The sequence below is a fragment of the Lepus europaeus genome, chromosome 10 (assembly GCF_033115175.1).
Source record: "Lepus europaeus isolate LE1 chromosome 10, mLepTim1.pri, whole genome shotgun sequence".
Taxonomy (NCBI): Eukaryota; Metazoa; Chordata; class Mammalia; order Lagomorpha; family Leporidae; genus Lepus; species Lepus europaeus.
Window position 1 is genome coordinate 22,024,855 of NC_084836.1, and position 21,382 is coordinate 22,046,236.

Genomic DNA, 21,382 nt, shown 5'->3' on the forward strand with positions numbered 1-21,382 from the left:
TTACAGAGAGAGTAGCATGATTTATTTTTACAGACATTACTGCCTCAAGGAAAAAAAAAAAGGAAAACATTTTTAGATGCCCCCATTTTGCAGTTAAATATGATTTGAACGATGGCAACTTTAGAAAATGCTGCCGTTTCATTATAAAGAGCAATTTTCAGCCTCCAGAACTCATGGTTAATTCTGCTGCATTCTAATTACAAATGTATTTATTTGTTAGGATTAGTTACTGTTTGCTTTGGGTGGTTTTTAGTTGGTTGGTTTTGTTTTCCAATGTGAAAGGCAGAGATCTTCCATCCACTGATTCACTCCCAAAATGGCCCCAACAGCTGAGACTGGTCCAGACCAAAGCCAGGAGCCCAGGACTCCCTCCAGGTCTCCCACATGAGTGGCAGGGACCGAAGACTGGGGTCATCCTCCTCTGCCTTCCCAGGCACCTCAGCAGAGAACTGGATAGGAATTGAAGAAGCCAGGACTTGAACTAGCGCTCTGATATGGGATGCCAGTGTTGCAGGTGGCAGCTTAACTCGCTGCACCACAACACGTGCCCCTCTGTTCATTTTTAAAAGTCAGGCAATAATAAATAGGCAGGAAATCTAGCCAGTAGTACTTCCAGTTTATTTTTAAATTGTTATACTTTTCTTCATAAAGCATTGTATTTTTTATATTTTAGTATTTAGGTTCTATGCTGATCAAAGAGCTCAGGGGGACAGAATCAACCCAAGATGCTTGTGCAAAAATGCGGGTAAGTTTTCCAAATTGTTTTCTCTCTAGTAGCTGAAATACTAAATACTGGGTAAGGATACAAATTGCCACCTTTCAAATTGCTACTTTCTTCATCTGCTGGTCTGCTGGATCACATTGGGAGTGTATTTAAAAAAAAATGTTTGGACTTTGTTCTTGTTCATACTTGAGCTTATTTCCCTATAGTTTGAGTTAGTGTCTGTTTGATATAGTTATCCCATATTACATTCCTCTTAAAGTTTTAAAGGTGTAAGGTGAATTGTATGAACATTGATCATTCTCCAGATTGGAGGAAGTATCTTCAGTTAAACAAGAAAATGTTTTAAGCACCCACATGACTGTCTAAGAATATTTGTTGAAAAGACCACCAATTAACTAAAAATTACTAAAGCAGAGGCATTGGGAGGATATTACATAAAGCTAATGATTTTCATGAGATCTCTTAATTATTCATCTTTTTAAAAAATAAAACATTTAACTCTGAGTGGAATGAGCCAGAGGCAAAATTCCAAATGTCTGATTTGTGGGTGCTGGTTCCCTAGGAGTCTGTTTTTGCCAAAGCAAACCCCTTTCATACTGCAGAGCCACCTGGGCACCTACCAGCATGGGTTTGTACACTTGCTTTCTTCACCGCACATGTGTAGAGGATAAGGCAATTACCTGACAGTGCAAGTCAAGAATATTGAGCTCATTGAATACAGCAAGTATCCAAAGTCAAACTTAAAATCACTAGCAAGTGAACTCTACCTTTAATTTGGGACAGGTATACTTTGTCATTTATTTTAATATGAGTAGCTTTGGTTGGAAAATATTTCACAACATATAACTGAGCCAAAGCAGTTATTAAGGTCAACATGAACTGTCCATTGTTCATGGAAAGCTAAATAGTACAAGTGTTCATGAAATCGAGACCTCAGCATGTAATCACTAGATCACTTTTCTGATTAATAGCAAAACAGCTGTAATAATCGCCCTTCTACTAGACGTGAAGTTAGTACTTAAATTGTCAGTACCAGTGATTTTTATCCCAGGTACTGATGTTCTGCTTCTGTTGCTGCTCACTTGCCTTAGAAGTCTCTTTTAATAATAGTAATAATAATAATTAATAATACTAATATAGCTGCTCACATCCACTGGATAATCACAATGTGTGCTCATACAATTATTATTCCCATTTTACAGATTAAGAACAGAGTTAGGGAAGGTGTGTAACTTTCTTGAGGTCACACAGTTTGCCAATCTGGGACTAAAACCTAGGTTTATCTGACTCTGGAGTCCAAGCTTTTAACCACATTCTCCTGTTTCTCCTGAGCCTCTGCTTCTTACTTAGAAAATGAGAACCTTGGACTCGATGCCCTTTAGGGTTCTTCCCGGTTTTATAATTCTAGAAATCTTATGTTCTAAATATAGTTATCTGACCTAAATTGTGTCACCAATGGACAATGAGCAAATGCAAAAATTTTTCAATCATCAAGCCTCAGAATGACTTTAGAGATATTTATGAACATGTCTAAGAAATTAATTTGGCATCTCTGATTTAATACTATTAACTAAATTACCTGAGACCAGCTACTTCCATGTTGTAATCAGCATAAATACCGCGTAGTGCTTGTAGCACCATTTAAAATACACCAGATCTGTGATTTGAATTTCAGCCAATTTCTTGAAATTGAATGTATCTGAAATTACATCCTGATAGTGATAGCCAAGCCATTTTAATAGTCTCAGTAGAGAATAATTTAGTTAAATACTTTTCTGTCACTTAAAATGAAACCTTGAAAAAGCTGTCTATTTAGAAGGCATTCTTATATTCTTTGGGGCATTTTTCTGGTTTGCTGCCCTTGATGTTTGTTTTAGGTAGTTTACATGAAAATAGTAATTTTATTGCTTCTTAGACTGTTATAAACCCTTAATTCTCATCTTGATTAAATATATCTCAGTCCTTGATACGGTAGCTAACTTTGCATTCACTGGAACCACTAGAACCGATTTTGAACTGTTATCTGGGACTGTTGCATTTGTGAATTAGAATGTTTACCAGCTAAAAGTGGACTGGATCTCACATGGCAGTTAATCTTCAGTTTGAAGCCAAAGTGATGGTTTTCTCCATTTTCAACATGATGACATTATAGCCAAAAGTCCCAGTACTAGCAGATTTCCCCATGGAAAATACATTATGATACCAAAGATCTTAAGGTCTGTATATAATAATATTATTAGGTCAAAATATTGTGAATTAAAATGTTACTGCAAGGTGTCCAGCGCGTAACAAATCTTCCCAGGCAGACGAATCGATTAATTCACAGGCTTTTATTGGGGTTCCGCTCCCAGGCGAGGTTCCCCGGTCCCAACAGAGCAACAGAGCGGGGGCGGGGGAAGTCACGCGTCAGAGATTGGGAGAGCTCCTTTTATAGATTCAGGACATGGGAGTTAAAGGTTGAGGCAGGTCTGATCCTCATTGGTTGACCTTTAGGCACCCGCAGGGACCTTGACAAGGACTTTCTTCCCCGGAAGTAGGCCTCTCCTTTCCCGGAAGTGTAGGCCTTCCCTCCTCGCGGATCCCAAAGCTACCAGTTACCTCATTAATTTAAAAGACACTCAACAGTATGAGTGTACTTGAAAAAGTTCATGGAAACTAGAATTAAAGGATAAGTTTATTCTGATGCAAAAAATGAAATCCATGCATACCTATTTAATAATACACATTTCCACTAACTTTATAAAGACCCCTCCTGTGCATGGATTTAAAAACAAAAATTTGCACTGAAATACACTTAATGTTTAATTTCATTTTCTGTGAACTTTCTGAGGAACGCTGTTTTACATTTTAACAAATTAAAATTTCTTTCCTAATTTGAGGTAGTTCAGTATTTTGAGAAATGTTTCTTTATTTTATCAACAAAGTGATTAAGATTCGGCCTCTGCCCTCACTGAGCTGACAGTCCAGTGGCAGAAACCAAGGTGTAGACATTGACCCCACAATGTGAGAAGTACCACCATGGAGGTGCTCACTTTGCCAATCAGCCCAAGGGCTAGTTAGAGGTGATCCCAAAAATGACATAGGCAAGGTCTCCTGAAATCAGTCTATCAGGGCTGGCCCTGCACAAGTGAAGAACGTACACTGACTCATTAATCCACAAGGTAGGTGTTGCTGTTGCCCTACCTTATACCTAAGGGAACAAAGACCAAAGGAAGCTTAGTAACTTTTCTGAGGTCTCTTCCCCGCTAAACCCTACACTGATCTTTTCACTGTCTCTCTTCATAGCCCTACATTTTCCAGAAGACCACACAGTTGGAATCACACAGTGTGTGGTAGCCTTTTCACATTGGCTTCTTTCACTTAGCCTTGTGTTTCAGGTGCCCCCATGTCTTTTCATGGCTGATTAATATTTCATCACATGGATCTACCACAGTTGATCCATTTACCTATTGAAGGTCATCTTGGTTGCTTCCATATTTTGGCAATGATATAGAGAGATGCTATGCACATTTGTATGCAGGTTTTTATCTTAATGTTTTTCTTGGATCCAACCCTAAATGATCGCTCCTCTTAAAATTATCTTCTAAATTGTGTTTAGTGAAGAAAAAATTTGTGTTAAACTCTGTTTATTTTTTTTTAAGAAAATTGCAATTTGTGCCTTATCTTCTGGAGTTTCCTTTAATAAAAGCTTGAGGCTGGCTATGCTTTTAATAATGAGGTGTACTTTTAGGTAGAAGCATTTCTTTTTTAGAAAAATTTTTATTTATTGGAAAGGCCAAATGTCAGAAAGAGGGTGACACACAGAGCAAGAGAGAGAATCTTCCATCCACTGGTTCACTCTCCAAATGGCTGCAGCATCCAGGATTGGGTCAAGCCAAAGGCAGGATCCAAGACCTCCATCTGGGTTTTTCAGATGGGTGACAGGAACCTGAGCACTTGAGTCAATATCTGTTGCCTCCCAGGGTGCATTAGTGGGAGGCTGGAACTGAAGTGGAGCAGCTGGGGCTCTGTTGAACCAATTCTCTGTGCCAGTGTCACAGGCAGCAAGTTAACCTGCTACACCACTATACTGGCCCCTAGGTAGAATTATTTCTATGAATTATTTTGTTCCTTAGTAGTATAACTTGGCTGCTTATGTCCTTTACCATGGCATCTTAACAGACATTTCAATTCAAAATTAAAACCAAAAACACATATTAGTAACATGTGAAGAAGTGTCAAAAAGACCTATTGAATCTGAACACAGTCATTTAGTGCTGCCTTTTATAATACTGGTTGGGTTTTCCAACTCAGTCTGTGCTCAGACTCACATACTTCATCTTTGAAAGGATTCCTAAGGGGAGCATTAACTGGAATCCTGAGTACAACGCCACCCCAGACATAGTCCCGCATAGGAACCTTTCTTCTGCTATGCTTTCCTTCTGCCATGCCTCACATCACGCTGTACACATGCCTGGTTATCCATACCTCCTGGAAGGCAGGGACCATGTGTTACATCACAAGTGGAATTCTCAAAGGTTGTAGAAAATGGAATTCGAAGATAAGTTTATGTTGGCGCAAAAAAATTGAAATCCATGCAATTTTTTTTATAATAGACATTTTCAGTGAACTTTTTTAAGGCCCTCATATGCATGAATTTCAAAATTTTTTTTCAAAAATTAATTTGAAAGGTAGAACAACAGAGGAAGGGAAGGAAGGGCGTGGAGAAAGAAAGAGAGAGATGGAGAGAATGAATGAATGAATATGAATGAATCTTCCATCAGCTGATTCACTCCCCATGTGGCCACAACAGCTGGGAATGGGCCAGTCTGAAGCCAGGAGCCTGGAACTCCATTTGAATCTCCTGCATGGGTGACAGGGCTCCAAGCACTTGGGCCATCTTCTGCTGCTTTCCCAGGCACATTAGCAGCACTAGAAGCAGAGCAGCTGCAGCTCAAACCAACATTCATATGACAGATAGCAGCTTAACCCACTTCATCACGATGCCAAACCCTAAAAAAACCTTTGCACCAAAATACACTTACATTTGAGTTCCATGAATGTTTTTTAGTGCCTGCAATTCTTCAGCACCAGATGTTTGATACCTACCTTATGAAGTTGTTGTGATGGTCAAATAACGTGCATGTGGAGCGCCTATTTGAGTAGCATTAAATGTATTGGCCTCTCCTCCAGATGTTTGAGAAACAAGTAGATTCATGGATGTACTTGTTTTGGATTATTTAATTTGTTTTCTCCAACTGTGGATTTATAGTCCCACTTTACAACCCTCCTCTTGTTTTGTACACAATATGTAAGACCATATTCAGAATCTTAGAACGCTTATGCTTTTACTCCCAGCTTTTAAAAGCTATTGCCAAAAGGGAGAAAAAAATGAAGGGAAACTGCTGATAAGATGGCATACGACATTTTTCAGTTTTATAGCTTTGGGATGTGATTTTTTCCCCAAATTGATTGAGCATTGAGTCTTAAGCAAGGTGCCCAAAGGACTGAAAATTACAAAGTCATAAATATGTTCCTCTGGCCTTTCAGTAGTTTGGTTGTTTCTTGTTTTTTTTCTTTCCTTTTTTTTTTTTTTTAACAGAGTGGACAGTGAGAGAGAGAGACAGAGAGAAAGGTCTCCTTTGCCATTGGTTCACCCTCCAATGGCCGCCGCAGCCAGCGCCCTGCAGCCGGCGCACTGCGCTGATCTGAAGGCAGGAGCCAGGTGCTTTTTCTTGGTCTCCCATGGGGTGCAGGGCCCAAGGACTTGGGCCATCCTCCACTGCACTCCCTGGTCACAGCAGAGAGCTGGCCTGGAAGAGGGGCAACCAGGACAGAATCCGGCACCCTGACTGGGACTAGAACCCAGTATGCCAGCGCCGCAAGGCGGAGGATTAGCCTATTGAGCCGCGGCGCTGGCCCATTTCTTGTTTTTAAGAGTAGCTCCCACTTCAAAGATTCCAAGACGTGCAATGGAATTTGCTCAGGCCTAAGGAGGCTCTGTTGTTTGATTTTGCCTCCCTCAGCCTATCCATCTCCCACCCCCAGCTCTGAGTTTTGCCCCAGGGTTTAATTATCATTAATATACAGTACTCCATCACCTCCATAATTAAAGATGCTGTTAGGAAACATCCACTACTATAAGCAGCCATTATATTCAATTAACACTCTCTACGATCTTACTTTCTTGGATCCCATAGTTGATTGGTTAGTAGTATTAAAAGGTGTTTGTGCTCAGGGACAGTTTGCTTTAAAGAAAGAAAAGAAAAAGAAACGTCTGTTTTTAAAAATCTGCCTTCCTAATGTAAGACAGGAGTACTATTTTTAAGTTAGGAATGAGCAGATCTTCTGGCTTATTTACATTTGAGAACCTTTATTTCCCAAAGATGTAGGTAGTTTCACCATAGTTCTCATTGAGTCTCTTCTTCCCAACGTGCATGGTTTTTAAGTGTTCAATCTGAGAACATTTCTGAAGTATGCATTATCAAATATATTGATTTCCATTAACAATCTGTGCCCTACCTGAAGTGTGAAGTCTGTCTTTTCTCTTTTCTATGCTTTTAAGGAAACAATAGTGGGAAAGGTTGGGACGCTTTGAAGAAAAGTTAGACTGGAATTAGATGGAAATTCTTAGATGGATTCTTAGATGGAAAGCTTCTTTCCTCTTAAGAGACTCAAACTAAAATCCTGTTCCGTTCTTTTGTCCTTACACAAATTCCTTATGTGGAGAATCATAATTTTTAGAAATAAATTCAGGAATTACTTCTTGGGAACCTGGCTGGGTAAAACATACAAGCTGGGTAAAATATACAAGCAAATTTTTAAGAAGTCTGTGTTATTTAAGTTTCAGGAAAGAATTAAATATATTTTATCTTTTACTCTCTCCTAAATACTGCACATGCCATACTAACTACCAGTCCAATCCTATAAATGCGTATTGTGTCCATGTCTTTGTATGTGTGTGAAAATAGCAATACACACATAGAAATAGCCCCATTCCAGCTCCCATGGCCAATTTTGATTTACGTGTACCTTTTCCTTTGTAAATGTTTCCAGTCTCCACAACAGAGGACTGACCAGTACCAACCATCTTATCCCATTTTCCTACCTCCTGCAGCTCCCTTCAATTTTGGTTTTTGTTTTCATTGCTCTTATACTGGATTTCTCCCATGGAACACCTTCACTACTCCATATCACTAAAAGATTTCATGGGCTTCGTTTATTTTTTTTTTTTAAGATTTTATTTATTTGAGAGGTAGAGTTACAGAGAGAGGGTGAGACAAACAGAAAGGTCCTCCATCTGCTGGTTTACTCCCCAGATGGCTGCGACGGCTAGAGCTGAGCCAATCCGAAGCCAGGAGCCAGGAGCTTCCCCAGGGTCTCCCACATGGGGCCCAAGCACTTGGGCCATCTTCAGCTGCTTTCCCAGGCCATAGCAGAGAGCTGGACTGGAAGAGGAACAGCCAGGACTTGAACTGGCAACCATATGGGATTCTGGTGCCACAGGCAGAGGCCTAGCCCACTATGCCATGGCGCCGACCCGTCTTTTTATTTTTCATGCCTACTTGTCTGAAGCTCTTCCTCTAAATGTGTTGAGTTTATCACTGTTGGCCCAGGATACTGATCTGCTGACCGTTCATTGTTGCAGTCTGCCATGATAACATGTAACCCAGAATATTCAGTTATGCTCACAAATGCTGATTTTACTTCTACTCTTTTTTGTCAGTGGGATGCTAATGCTTTGGAAAGGACATTGTGAAACATCCAACCTCAGATTAATAGTATGACACTGAATTATCTTATGTAATCCCCACAGCAACTCTACAAAGTGGTTGTGGAATTAACATATCCATTTTACAGATGAGGTACCTAAAGCACAGCATTGGCAAGAGATGGAATGAAGCCAGTACTCCAAACATGGCTTCCTGTGCTCCTACTTGCTGTACTGCAGTGCCTGCTAGAGGAAGGAGCTCATCAGTGGATTCCTTTGTAAATTCAAGATGACCACACACACACACCCTGAAGTGTACTTACACCTGATAAATTTTAAAACTCTGTGCTTCTCACACATTTGCAATTTGCTTTTTAAACTAAAATCATAAATTTCAACTTTGTTTCTTCTAAGATGTATTTGTTTATTTGAAAGGCAGAGTTATGGCAGGGACAGAGGGTAGGCAGGGCAGAGATTTTCCATCCGCTAGTTCACTCCCCAAATGGCTTCAGTGGCAGGGCAGGAGCTGCACCCACCCAAAGCCAGGAGCCAGGAGTTTCCTTCAGGTCTCTCATATGGGCGCAGATGCCCAAAGACTTGGTCTATCCTCCACTGCTTTCCCAGGCACATTGGCAGGGAGTTGGATTGGAAGTGGAGCAGCCAGGACTCGAACTGGCACTCATATGGGATGCCAGCATCACAGGTGACAGCTTCACCTGCTACGCCACAGTGCCAGCCCCAACTTTGTTTCTTATTACAAAGGCACCGCATGTTTGTTGTTATATATTATAGAGATATCCAAAGGAAAAAGAAAAGCATCCCTTTTCCTAAACCTTTTGCAGCTGCCTAAGCCACTAAAATATGGGTGGATGTTTGGCACAACAATTAATACATCGGTTAAGGTGCTCAATTCGCATTTCAGAGTGCCTGGTTCTGACTTCCTGCTAACGCGTACCCTGGGAGGCAGCAAGTAATGACTCAAGTACTTAGGTTCCTGCCACCCCCATGGGAAACTTGGCTTGAGTTTCTGGCTCCTAGGCGTTTGGGGAGTGAATCAGTGAATGGCAGGTGTGTCTATTTCTCTCTCAGGAAGTTAATTTAAAAAAATTTTTTTAAATAATAAGCTACTAATTATAGAATGGCTGGGTCAAGTTTCATCTTGAAACTTTGGATAACTGTTGACAAATTGCCTTCCAGCAAACTTGTCCCAGTGTGGTCACCCAGAAGCAGCACACAAGCGTGTGTTAATGTCTGCCTGTCACATCTCTCAGTGGCATGTGCTTGATGTGTTGGGTTTGCTCCTAGCCGAGGGACACTGGGGAGCTTTTATGAGAAGCTGTACGTCTTCACCATGACCCCCAGTCTTCGCAACTTTCACTCATCAGCATCTGTTCTAGATGTAACTCTGGAATCTGTCTCCATGGCTTTTACTCTTTATTGTATATGAAGAATGCTTTCTGCTTCCCCAGTCCCTGAGAAACCCTGAAGGATTAAATAATTCTTGTTAATTGCTCTGAAGACCAAGAGCTGTAACTAAATGCTAACTAAGGATTTTTGGAAATCACTTGTCAAGCAGGGAACAGTATGTTTTGATAAACTAGCTTCTCTCTGAATTAATGCAGGCTGCAGTGCAACTGAGTTTACATGCAGAGCAGCAGAGGACGGTTCTGACAGTGGCTTTCCATCAAACTGATCAACTACATTTTTGGAGCAGCCGTTGCTTGAAGTGTGGTCCCCAAACATGCAGCATCAGCAGCATCTGCAGGCTTGTTAGACTTGCAAATTCCTCAGCCCCACCTCAGATTACTGAATCAGAAACTCATCACTGAATCAGTCGGTAATGCAGCGAGCCCTCCGTGGGATTCAAATGCACTCAAAAGTTTGAGGACCAGCGCCGTGGTCCGCTGGGCCTTCTGCCAAGACTGCTGCGAAGGTCGGCTGCTCTCGGTAGGGTCCTCCTGCCCTGTGCCTGGAAACTGGCTGGGGCTAGAGGAACAGAGAGACGAGGGCACCACTTTGTGTTGCACTAGACTTTAGTCAGTTCATGCATTACACAGGCAAATGTGACTCTCTTAAGCAGAGATGGGGTTTCAGTGGCCACTTGCCTACTACCTGTCCTTGTCACGTGGTCTCAGGGTTCTGTGTTCCCCCCCAGCCTTTGGGCCAGAGTCCTCGAGAGATCATTTAACCTCACTTCCCAGCCAAATGGGACTTACTCCTAAGTCAGTAGTGACAGATAAGAGCCCAAACTATTTTTAAAGATGTCCAGAGGGAGAGACTTCCCAGCCGCTGCTAGTAACCATTCTGCCCTCTAAGAAGCTTGCCTTCTCAATGCTTGTGATCGGAGCCACTTTCCTGCAGCGTATGTGGATGCCTGACCCTTTTCTCCTTGAGGCTAAAAAAAATAAAATAAAAAATCACAGGATCTTTGAAGCCCTCCCCCACCCCAACAGGAAGCTCTGATTACCCTCTTGTCACATCTGGGGTTCTCCTCCCAGCCTCCCAAAGCCTCTGCTCAGACTCCAGGCTCTCTGCAAAGTCTGCTGAGTTCTCAATGTGGCAAGGCCAACTCTGGTTCTTCTTTGTAGCATGGACTCTGTGCTCGTCCCCAAACCTTAATTCATTGGATCGTCATTCCTTGAATCATCATGGGTTTCATCAGCCACTAAAATGAAGCCTTTGAAATTGCTGCTATTTAGCCTTATTTTGCCTTGGAAAGATGGCGACCGTGAGGTCAGGCATCTGGCACAGCCATTAAAGAGCCATTTGGGATGCTCACCTTCCATATCAGAGTACCTGGGTTCGAGTCAGCTCTACTTCTAATTCTAGCCTCCTGTTAATGCGTATCAGAAGTAGTCTGCAATGGCTCAGGTCATTGGGTCCCTGCCACCCATGTGGGAGACCCAGATGGAGTTTCTGGCTCCTCATTTCGACCTGGCTGAGCCCTGGCTATTGCAAGCATTTGAGAACTGACCCAGTGGAGATTCTCTTTGTCTCTGTCTGCCTGCCTGCCTGTCTGTCTCTCTCTCTCTCTCTCTCTGTTGTGTATATATATCTATCTCTCTCTCCTTCTCCCCTTGTCTCTCTTCTTTCTTTTTTTTTTTAAAGATTTATTTATTTGAAAGAGTTACACAGAGAGAGGAAAGGCAGAGAGACAGGTCTTCCATCTGCTAGTTCACTCCCCAATTGGCCACAAAGGCCAGAGCCATGCCGATCCGAAGCCGGGAGCTTCTTCCGGATCTCCCACATGGGTGCACGGGCCCAAGGACTTGGGCCATCTTCCACTGCTTTCCCAGGACACAGCAGAGAGCTGGATCAGAAGTGGAGCAGCCGGGACTAGAACCAGCTGCCTATATGGGATGCCGGCACTGCAGGCGGCGACTTTACCTGCTATGCCACAGTGCCAGCCACAATCTGACTTTCAAATAAATATATTTTTAGTGGTGACTTCATAGAATTCAGTATAAGACTTGGCACTGGCAGTCCTCAAGGGATGTCCCATGTGGTAAGGGATACAGAGCTCCCAAGAGCAGGGCAGTGCACTTGAAGAGCCAGTGACAGAGATGAGGAAGCAGCGCAGTCTGCCTGCAAGGCTATGGAAGCCTTTGCAATCGTTCCCTGAGCTGCAGAGGGTGGGCGCACCTTCCACATATCTGCTTTGGGGTCTGCTTTTATCCTTTATAATCCCCACAACCTAGCTGGTTTTTGTTACACACAAAGTCATCATAATAATGCTTGTTTTGTGTATGCTATAATCATTTGAAAGATAGGACTTCCAGGCAAAAGTATTTTATCCTATTTTAATTTACTTGCTGAAACTAAATTTAATAATTAAGCTTTGCAACTAAGGAAATAATACATAGCAAAACTAACAGTTATGACTCGGCGTTCGGTATCTAACCAGAAAGCATTCTCAGGGTAGCCATGAGACTGTAGGTTAAAAATACTCTGGAAGTTGGATAGCCATAGACCATCTGGAAATCTCTTCCCAGTCTGTGATTTTTTTCCCATCACTACTATTTTCCCTTTCTCTCTACACATGACAGTTTACAACAGACATGCTCCCAGTCTTAAACTTCTCTGCTCTTGTACAAACTCAGAAAAGTTGTGCCGTCAGATAGTCCCATCTGTAGATTCTGCTTTCAAAAATGAGACACCACAGTCAGCTCTCCATAGCTGCAGGTTTCACATCTATGGATTTGACCGACCGCAATTGAAAATGTTCAGGAAAAAATGGGTGTACTGAACATATGAAACTCATCTTTCTTATCATTCCCGAAATGATATAACAACTATTTACATAGCATTAAATCGCATTAGATATGACAAGTAATCTAGAGATGCTTTAAAAATATACAGAAGGATATGCATAGGTCCTGTGCCAATAAAGGACTTGAACATTCAAGGCTTTTGATGACTAAACATCCATGGATACCAAGGAATGACTACACCTGTTTTCAAGAATGCTTTAAAACCAAAATAAAAGCACCACTCTCTCTCTGCCTTTCCCCCTCTCTCTAACTATACCTTTCAAATCAATAAAAAATAAAGCACCAGAAATGATTTCTAACCTGAAACCAAGAAGTTCATAATTCATAATTTAGAAAGAAAATAAATCATTATTACTTTTCCTTGATGAACCCCCAAGCCCCTCCTTTTATAAAAATGTTCTAAAAGTGTTTAATTACTTACTAAGAATGACACTTCAAGTGGCCATCCCTAGATATGAAGTAGTGATTTAATTATAATGATTATAGATTATGATATAAATCCAAGTGCTAACTATAAAGCTGTCTTTGAATTGAAGATTCAGATTTTACTTTAGGTTTCAGAAATGTACCATACCTGTATAACTAAATGTTTATGTTTCCCTGAGAATAAAAATCTGAATTTGGGAAATTATGAGCAAAATACAGTTGAATGCTTATTTGCAGGAGAGCAAGATGCTGCAAAGGTTAAGTTAATTTGGGGCATTACCTTTGAGTATTCAGATGGTCAGTCATGCAGAAGTCCTTGGTATAAATTGGTCTCATCCTCACAGCTGGCTCTGAATGGGGAAGAAACCTGAGGATTCTGGGAAATCTCAGGAATCCCACCCAGAGCACAGCATAGAGTAAAGCAGAGAGAAAGGAGCCACAGGTTCAGGTCCCACCTTGAGCATCTTCCTAGGCGAATGTGCCCGAAGAACAGAATCCGGTTTGTGCACATAGAGCTTGAGTCCTCAGTGTGGACATGTGGAGGATTCATTATGCAGACAGCAGAGCACGCAGATAGGGCATAGGAATGTGTGCTCTGTAACCTGAGCAGGGGTGCTGAAGGTGGTCCCCTTCATCCCTGACGGGAAGAAGAGAACATGGTGGTCACAGCACTAGAGGGGAAGTGGGAAAGGCGGGGCTTCGACCGCCTGAGGCTGGACTGAAGCTCTGTGCTCACGTTGCAATGGATGCAGAGCCTTCATGAAATGAAGTGGGCACTTCTAGGATTTCTTGAGTCCCCCCCTGGCTTAAGACTCCAGGTATTTTCTTTCTGTGCATTGTCATCTTCTGCTTCAATTATGTCTGGAAAGATCCCTCCATAAGCTGTCAAAGTACAGTGTTGGAAAATCCCCTAGAAGAGATTGAGTATAAATACTGCAGGGGGGGGGGGCGGCTTCCTTTGAAGTTCTTCCAAGGTCCCTTTGAACGCCGTGGCTGGCCAGGATCCCTCTTGTCAAGGGCCTCAGTAGGGAGAGGAATACGGTGTGGGCTCTAGATTGGCATGTGTTGCCACACTAACACTGCCATTCCCAAGGCCTGTGCTCAGCCAGCATCATTGACACCCCAAGAAGAGCAGAGATTCTTGGATCATGTGAAAGAGAAAGAAACAACCACCCTGTGTCTTTGTCTTATCTATATTCTGTTTGCCTGATCATCCAATGTGGAATCTTTGTATGATAACAGAATCACTGTTGGTGCCTGCATTCAGCCTAAGAGTGTATTTCCTGAGCTGGCCGTTGTCCCAGCTGTCTTTCACTGATATCCCTTGCTAAGCTTGCCCTGTTCGTTTCTCTGTGCCACCATTCTCCTGAAGCTACTCTTAATCGAGTCAGCAACATACTTTTCTTGTTGCTACAGTCTGGGCTTTTATCCAGTAAACTCAATAAAAGCAGCTCCAGAGTGTGCCAACCACTGCCCTGGGCACAGGTTTTAGACCTTCTTGGTCCTAGTGGCCTTGGGCACTTCTCTTGCGGGTGATCCCCACCTTGGCCCCTCCGATGCTGCACTGTGAGTGTCTTCTAAATCCACACAGGTCCTTCGACAGCTCCGTAAGAACTGGTCTTCTCCTGAGGGGTTCTCCTTTGCCCTCTTGTTCATTGCTTGCTTGTTCTGCCTCATCTGCTCCCATCTCTCTAACCATGACTCAAATCTCATTTCTAATTCCCCACTGGACATCTCTACCTGGTTATGACACTGAGCACAAATAAAATCGTTTCTGTTTATGCAGAAGCCTGTTCCCCTCCAGAACACCTCATCCAAGTTAACGACTTCTTCACCCCTGGCCTTGTCCCCTCATTCATTTTCCATAGCCGATCAAGGAACACATCCTCTGGATTCTCCCTCCTCAGCATTGTGGCTCCTTCTGTTCCCCAGTGCCTCTATTTCAGCTCAGTGCTTAGAGTCTTTCCTTTGCATTTGCACAAAGCTTGCACCCAGTCTCATGCTACTACAGTCCATCCTCCATATAACCACCAGAGCCACCTTCGTGGAACACAGATCTGGCCTATGTCCAACTTCAAAGCTTCCTATGGATCTTAACTTGGCCAAGTAGGTGATAACCTTCCAGACCTACTGTACCACTCTCATTTCCCACAAGTTACCCAAACCCACCATATTATTTCTCATTTCTAGGCCTCCATGTATGTGTGCATGCATGTGTGTGTGGGTTCTGCTACTAAAACAGCCTTTAAAAAATATTTATTTATTTATTTTATTTGAAACTGAGTGACAGAAGAGAGACAGAAAGAGAGCTTCCATCCACTGGTTCATTCCTCCAAATGATCACAATGATTGAGGCTGGGTAAGGCCAAAGTCAGGAACCTGGCTCCATCCAGGTCTCCCATGTGGGTGGCAGGGGCCCAAGCACTTTGGCCACCTTCCACTGCCTTCCCAAGTGCATTAGCATGGAGCTTATGTCAGAAGAGAAGCTGCCAGGGGCCTGGCATTGTGGCACAGCAGGTTAAGCTGCCTACTGCAATGCCAACATCCCATATGAGATTCAAGTCCTGGCTGCTGCAGTCAGTTATTTTAAAAATAACTCTACCTATTTTTCATTATTCTGGAAGCACTCTCTTCATCCCCTTATTGTTGCATTGTTCAACACTGTCTTATAGCTGTTCTTTTTTTTTTCTTTTTTTTAGAAAACTTTTATTTAATAAATGTAAATTTTGAAAATACAACTTTTGGATATAGTAGTCCCCCCCCCCATAACCACCCTCCCACATGCAAACCATCACATATCCTACTCCCTCTCCCATCCTATTCTTCATCAAGATTCATTTTTAATTATCTTTATATATAGAAGATCAACTTAATATATACTAAGTAAAGATTTCAACTATTTGCACCCGCACAGACACACAAAGTATATAGTACTGTTTGAAGATTAGTTTTACCGTTAATTCTCATAGTACAACACATTAAGGACAGAGATCCTACATGGGGATTAAGTGTACAGTGACTTCTGTTGTTGATTTAACAATTGACACTCTTATCTATGACGTCAGTAATCACCCAAGGCTCTTGTCATGAGTTGTCAAGGCTATGGAAACCTCTTGAGTTCACAAACTCCAACCTTATTTAGACAAGGCCATAATCAAAGTGGAAGTTCTCTCCTGCTTTCAGAGAAAGGTACCTCCTTCTTTGATGCCCATTCTTTCCACTGGGATCTCACTCACAGATACGTTTCATTTAGATCATTTTTTGCCACAGTGTCTTGGCTTTCCATGCCTGAGAAACTCTCATGGGCTTTTTAGCCAGATCCAAATGCCTTAAGGGCTGATTCTGAGGCCAGAGTGCTGTTTAGGGCATCTGCCATTCTATGAGTCTATTGTGTATCCTGCTTCCCATGTTGGATCGTTTCTCTTCTTTTTAATTCTCTCAGTTATTATTAGCAGACACTGGTCTTATTTATGTGATCCCTTTGACACTTAATGCTATCTTTATGATCAGTTGTGAACTTAAACTGATCACTTTAACTAGTAAGATAGCATTGGTACCTGCCAACTTAATGGGATTTGGAGTTCCATGGCACGTTTTTAGCTTTACCCTTAGGGGTAAGTCCGAGTGAGCATGTGCCGAACTGTACATCTCCTCCCTCTCTTATTCCCACTCTTATTTTTAACAGGGATCAATTTTCAGTTGGATTTAAACTCTTAAGGATAATTATGTATTAATTAAAGAGTTCAACCAATAGTATTAAGTAGAAAAAGAAAATACTAAAAAGAATAAAATAGTTAAGCTGTTCCTCGACAGGACAAAGGCTGATCAAGTCATTATTTCTCTTCGTGTACGTTTCACTCCTACAGGTTTCCTTTTAGGTGCGCAGTTAGTTGTCACCGATCAGGGAGAACATATGATATTTGTCCCTTTGGGACTGGCTTATTTCACTCAGCATAATGTTTTCCAGATTCCTCCGTTTTGTTGCAAATGACCGGATTTCATTTTTTTACTCCTGTGTAGTATTCTATAGAATACATATCCCATAGTTTCTTTATCCAGTCTTCTGTTGATGGGCATTTAGGTTGATTCCATGTCTTAGTTATAGCTGTTCTTTTTTTTTTAACTTTTTTTTTTTAATTAAACTTTTACTTAATGAATATAAATTTCCAAAGTACTGCTTATGGGTTACAATGGCTTCCCCCTTCCAAAACTTCCCTCCCTCCCGCAACCCTCCCCTATCCCGTATAGCTGTTCTTTATATGTGGCCTGGCCAGGAATGGCCATGTGTGGCTTGTGTGTGCTCATTCCCCTCCTTCTCCCAGGACAGACATCATGCCCAGCCTTCCTTCCCCATGAGCCCAGTCACAGACACAGAACCCTTCTCAACACAGTATTCAGGCAGCCATTTTTAGCAGACTGGTGTTAGGACACAATTTGAGGCCTGGGTGACATCCCTGAAATAGACTGCTTTTCCAGGGATGTTGACCATGGACTACCAGAAATAACCACCTAGTTACTTGAAGAAAGGACAAATGGGCTGTTCTTTTTTTCTTTTTAAAGATTTATTTATTTATTTGAAAGAGTTACACAGAGAAGGAGAGGCAGAGAGAGGTCTTCCATCTGCTGGTTCATTCCCAAAATGGCCATAACAGTCATAGCTGCACCGATCCAGAACTCCAGAAACCAGGAGTTTCCCCCGGGTCTCCCATGTGGGTGCAGGGGCCTAACGACTTGGGCCATCTTCCACTGCTTTCCCAGGCCACAGCAGAGAGCTGGATTGGAAGTGGAGCAGCCGGCACTCGAACTGGTGCCCATGTGGGATGCCGGCACTGCAGACAGAGGCTTTACCCGCTATGCCACAGTGCCGGCTCATTTTCTTTTAATCAGATAAAGTGTTGGTGTTTTCATCTTAATGTTAGCTATGTAATATTTCATGTCACAGATGGATCTGTCCAGGAGAATGCATTCATGGCAAGAAATGAGCAAGGTGATTTGTTGAAATCCATTGTTAACACTTTGTAGAGTTCTTCACACATACGTTTAACCAAACCATTAGCCCATGCAGCCTCAGCCTTCTCTATTTTCAGAATTCAGACACCTCCTTGCCTTAAAATCAGCAAACTGCACATTATTTCTTCTACTCTTGCCTTTGTTTCATCTTGCACATTTTTAAGAAATGGTTGAGAAAAGGCCATTAAAAAGATAAAAGTTCCTAACTTTATATTCAATTTTTGCAATATCTCTTTTTGGCAGTCACAAAAGAAAACTGGAAAATCTACATATTTTATTGCCAGCTGAAAAACTCTTCAAGAGGACTGCTTTTGTCCATATTGTGTGAAACAATAAATATTAAATAATAATACTGTTAGGAATGCATTTTCTAAGTCTTTCAGAGAGGTATAACTCTCAAACAGATGTGTAAAACAGCCAGGAAAAAAAAAAAGACCATTTTCATGGCTCAACTGAGAGATCGTATTTATAATTATCATTACTAAATTCAGTGAGTTTCATTCACACTGTTCAGTGAAAAGCCTTCTTCAATTCTGCTCACATTTCAGAATTTAAAAATGGAAAACTAAGTAATTCAAATGAAGAAATCAAAGTCCACATTTTTTTCCTGATTCCAGTGATGCACATAACAGCTGGTAGCCTGGAGCTCAAAGCAGGAGGTTCTAGTGTGTCGTTCCTAAGATTGTGCAGTGCAGTGAACAGAGTGATGAGGAAACAGAGAAAGCAAAGGAGAGATGGGTGCTGACAAAGCCCAAAGCCGTTTCTAAAGCAACAGTCGCACTCTACCTACAAATATCTGTAAAGCTGCCTGTCTTTTTATGGCATTCTTTGCTTTTTAATGAATCTGTGCTGTTGGTGAATTATTGAAATTGTTTCCTCTCTCACCTTTTTATATGTTTTCTCCCCTGTTATGTTCCCACCTGTCTTATCTGGAAAATCCATCAGGCTAACTGTCAGGTAGGTTCTTCTTGCTGTTTAATGTGATTATTATGATTATCCAATGATGGCAATGAAGTAATCAGACTGTTGGTGACCAGTGGTGAATGAGAAAAAATGCAACAGAAGAGGCCCACAGGAAATGACAGAGAAAGTCTCTGCAGATGTGTAAAACTGTAGAAGCTGTAAAGCCTAAGCGCACTAAAGCAGTGTGCACATCTGTCATGAGAACTTAGCCTAAGGGAAGACAACCGCTCCAAATGATAAACCAGGCTACCAGGACTGGCAGGCGTTTTGCTGAGACTGAAAACGCAGACTGCTCCTGCAGGGCTTAGTTGAGTAGAGCAGCATTATATCCTCTGTGGTCGCGCGTGACTCTGCTGTGCGTGTAATATGTGCTTTGAAGAGTCTGGCCAGGTTCAAGAAGTTTGCACAGACCTGTATTTTCAGTTTGTGTTTTAAGTACATATCCAAACATTCCCTGTGCTTCGAAGAGTGAGGGATGACTAGGAAGATGGGGGGCAGTGGTGTCACATGTTATGTTAGTGCTGGTGTACCCTTGCAGTTAAATCTGACATGGTCCAGCTCTTACCAAAGGAGTGATCACTTGAGATTGCAGCAGGAGACAGCTCTTCATTCTACCTTCAGCACCACAGAAAAGCAGTGTCCCTTCCCCAACATGAAGCCACAGAATAGATTCTCTGTAGATCCTCAAATATGAGGGAGATACTTTATAAGCCCCAAGTATGGTTAAACCCAAGGGAAGAAAGAGAAACATTTAAATTAGAGTATATTCGGTGTATTTTGATGTGTGTGTGTGTGTGCACATGCGTTGTTTTTAACTTGAGTTCATTTTTATCTTTCAAAAGGAAAAATTATGTGCGTCAGTTGCCATGCAGCACAAACTGCTCTAACAGCTTTCTAATTTTAATTGCAGAAGTCTACAGAGCAAATGAAGAAGGTCCCTACTATTATTCTTTCTGTCTCCTATAAAGGAGTCAAATTTATTGATGCAACAAATAAGGTAGGCACCACACACTTCTCTTTGGGTTAGACATCAGATGCAGTCCTGAGTTTGTGACCTAAAATCCTTTGCCGCTCCTCATGGCCATTGTTCCCCATTTTAATCATTCCTCACCACACTTCCATTCTTCCTGCTCATGCATGCACATACAGAGAGACACTCATGTCTATGGAAGGCACATTCTATTTGGGGGGCATTATCTAGGACTCCTGTACATGTTTTGTGCACCCTTTCATAGTGCCTTCTCTAATAGAATGTGACCACTTACCTGCCATAACACTTTGACAGACAAAAGTCGCCGGTACTTGGGGTAGTCAAAGTTCATGGAAAATGTTTATTATGAGAAAACAATGCTTGGATTTCAAATTTTTTGCACCAAAATAAACTTATCTTTTAATTCCAGTTTTCCACAAAATATTTAAGTCCCCTGGTAGAATGAAAGGTAGCACTGTCATCATCTTCCATTAGGTGAAGGGCTAGCACGTTTGTGTTTCCATTTCTCTAGGTGTATGTATACTTTCTTTGATGCTGTGATTAATACCTCACACAAGGAACACATTCTGTGACTTTTGTTGTAACTGCATTGAATTCCCAGACACTTAGATGGGAGAGAGAATCTCAACAGAATTGTTTTCTTAAGAGACACAATCAGAAAAGAAAGGCAGGCCATGCTGTGACTGTGTACTCACACTGGGAACAGTTTGAGGGCTCTGATGTCAAATGTAGAAAACTGGGTTGCATTTTTACTTTAAACGTGTTCTCGAGTTCCTTTCTGGGTGAAGACAAGAGTCTGGGTGCAGCACTAGAACGCTTGGGTATGACCGCTCTCGCTCTCTGTAGACTCAAAGCTGACTGTCTTCTCTTCACGAAACCCCAAATGGCCGTATATTTTATTCCTGCATCCTTTAAAGAGAAAGTACAGAAAGATGAGGTGGTTCTCCCTGGTCAATGCCATTTGCTTTCTGGGCTGTCCAGCCAGGCCTGCTGCTGCACTCTGGGGAAAGTCTTGAAGCAGGTGGACTTAAGCAGTGGTAATTTAGCAGTCAAGCAGCTGGCTTTAGATACCAAGGAAAAGCCCAAGTGGCAATGACTCTGGTTTCTGTAGTAAACCCGAGCGTCTGAATAAGCCAATTAGAAGTTTTCCTGATTGGTTTTCTGAAGCATAGAAGGTTGCTGCATCAGCAGTCAGATGAGCCCAAGCTCCCCAAATCTGCTTAGGAAACAGCTTCCCGGTTTTAGAGAAAATTCCGAAGCCCAGGCAGAAAGGTTGGAACCCAGCATCATGCGGGCTGGCGACGTCC

General features: G+C 42.0%; 1 protein-coding gene across 15 annotated transcripts in view; it reads left to right on the top strand.

Moving 5' to 3' along the window:
* Window positions 1-21,382, top strand: part of ANKS1B (ankyrin repeat and sterile alpha motif domain containing 1B) — a 1,247,671-nt gene that overhangs the window by 1,201,580 nt on the left and 24,709 nt on the right. For all 15 annotated transcript variants that reach the window (XM_062202004.1, XM_062202003.1, XM_062202008.1 and 12 more), the window contains 3 exons: window positions 674-745; window positions 19,067-19,078; window positions 19,995-20,081. In XM_062202004.1, the coding sequence (XP_062057988.1) occupies window positions 674-745; window positions 19,067-19,078; window positions 19,995-20,081 (171 nt within the window). The remainder of the gene's footprint in view (window positions 1-673; window positions 746-19,066; window positions 19,079-19,994; window positions 20,082-21,382) is intronic.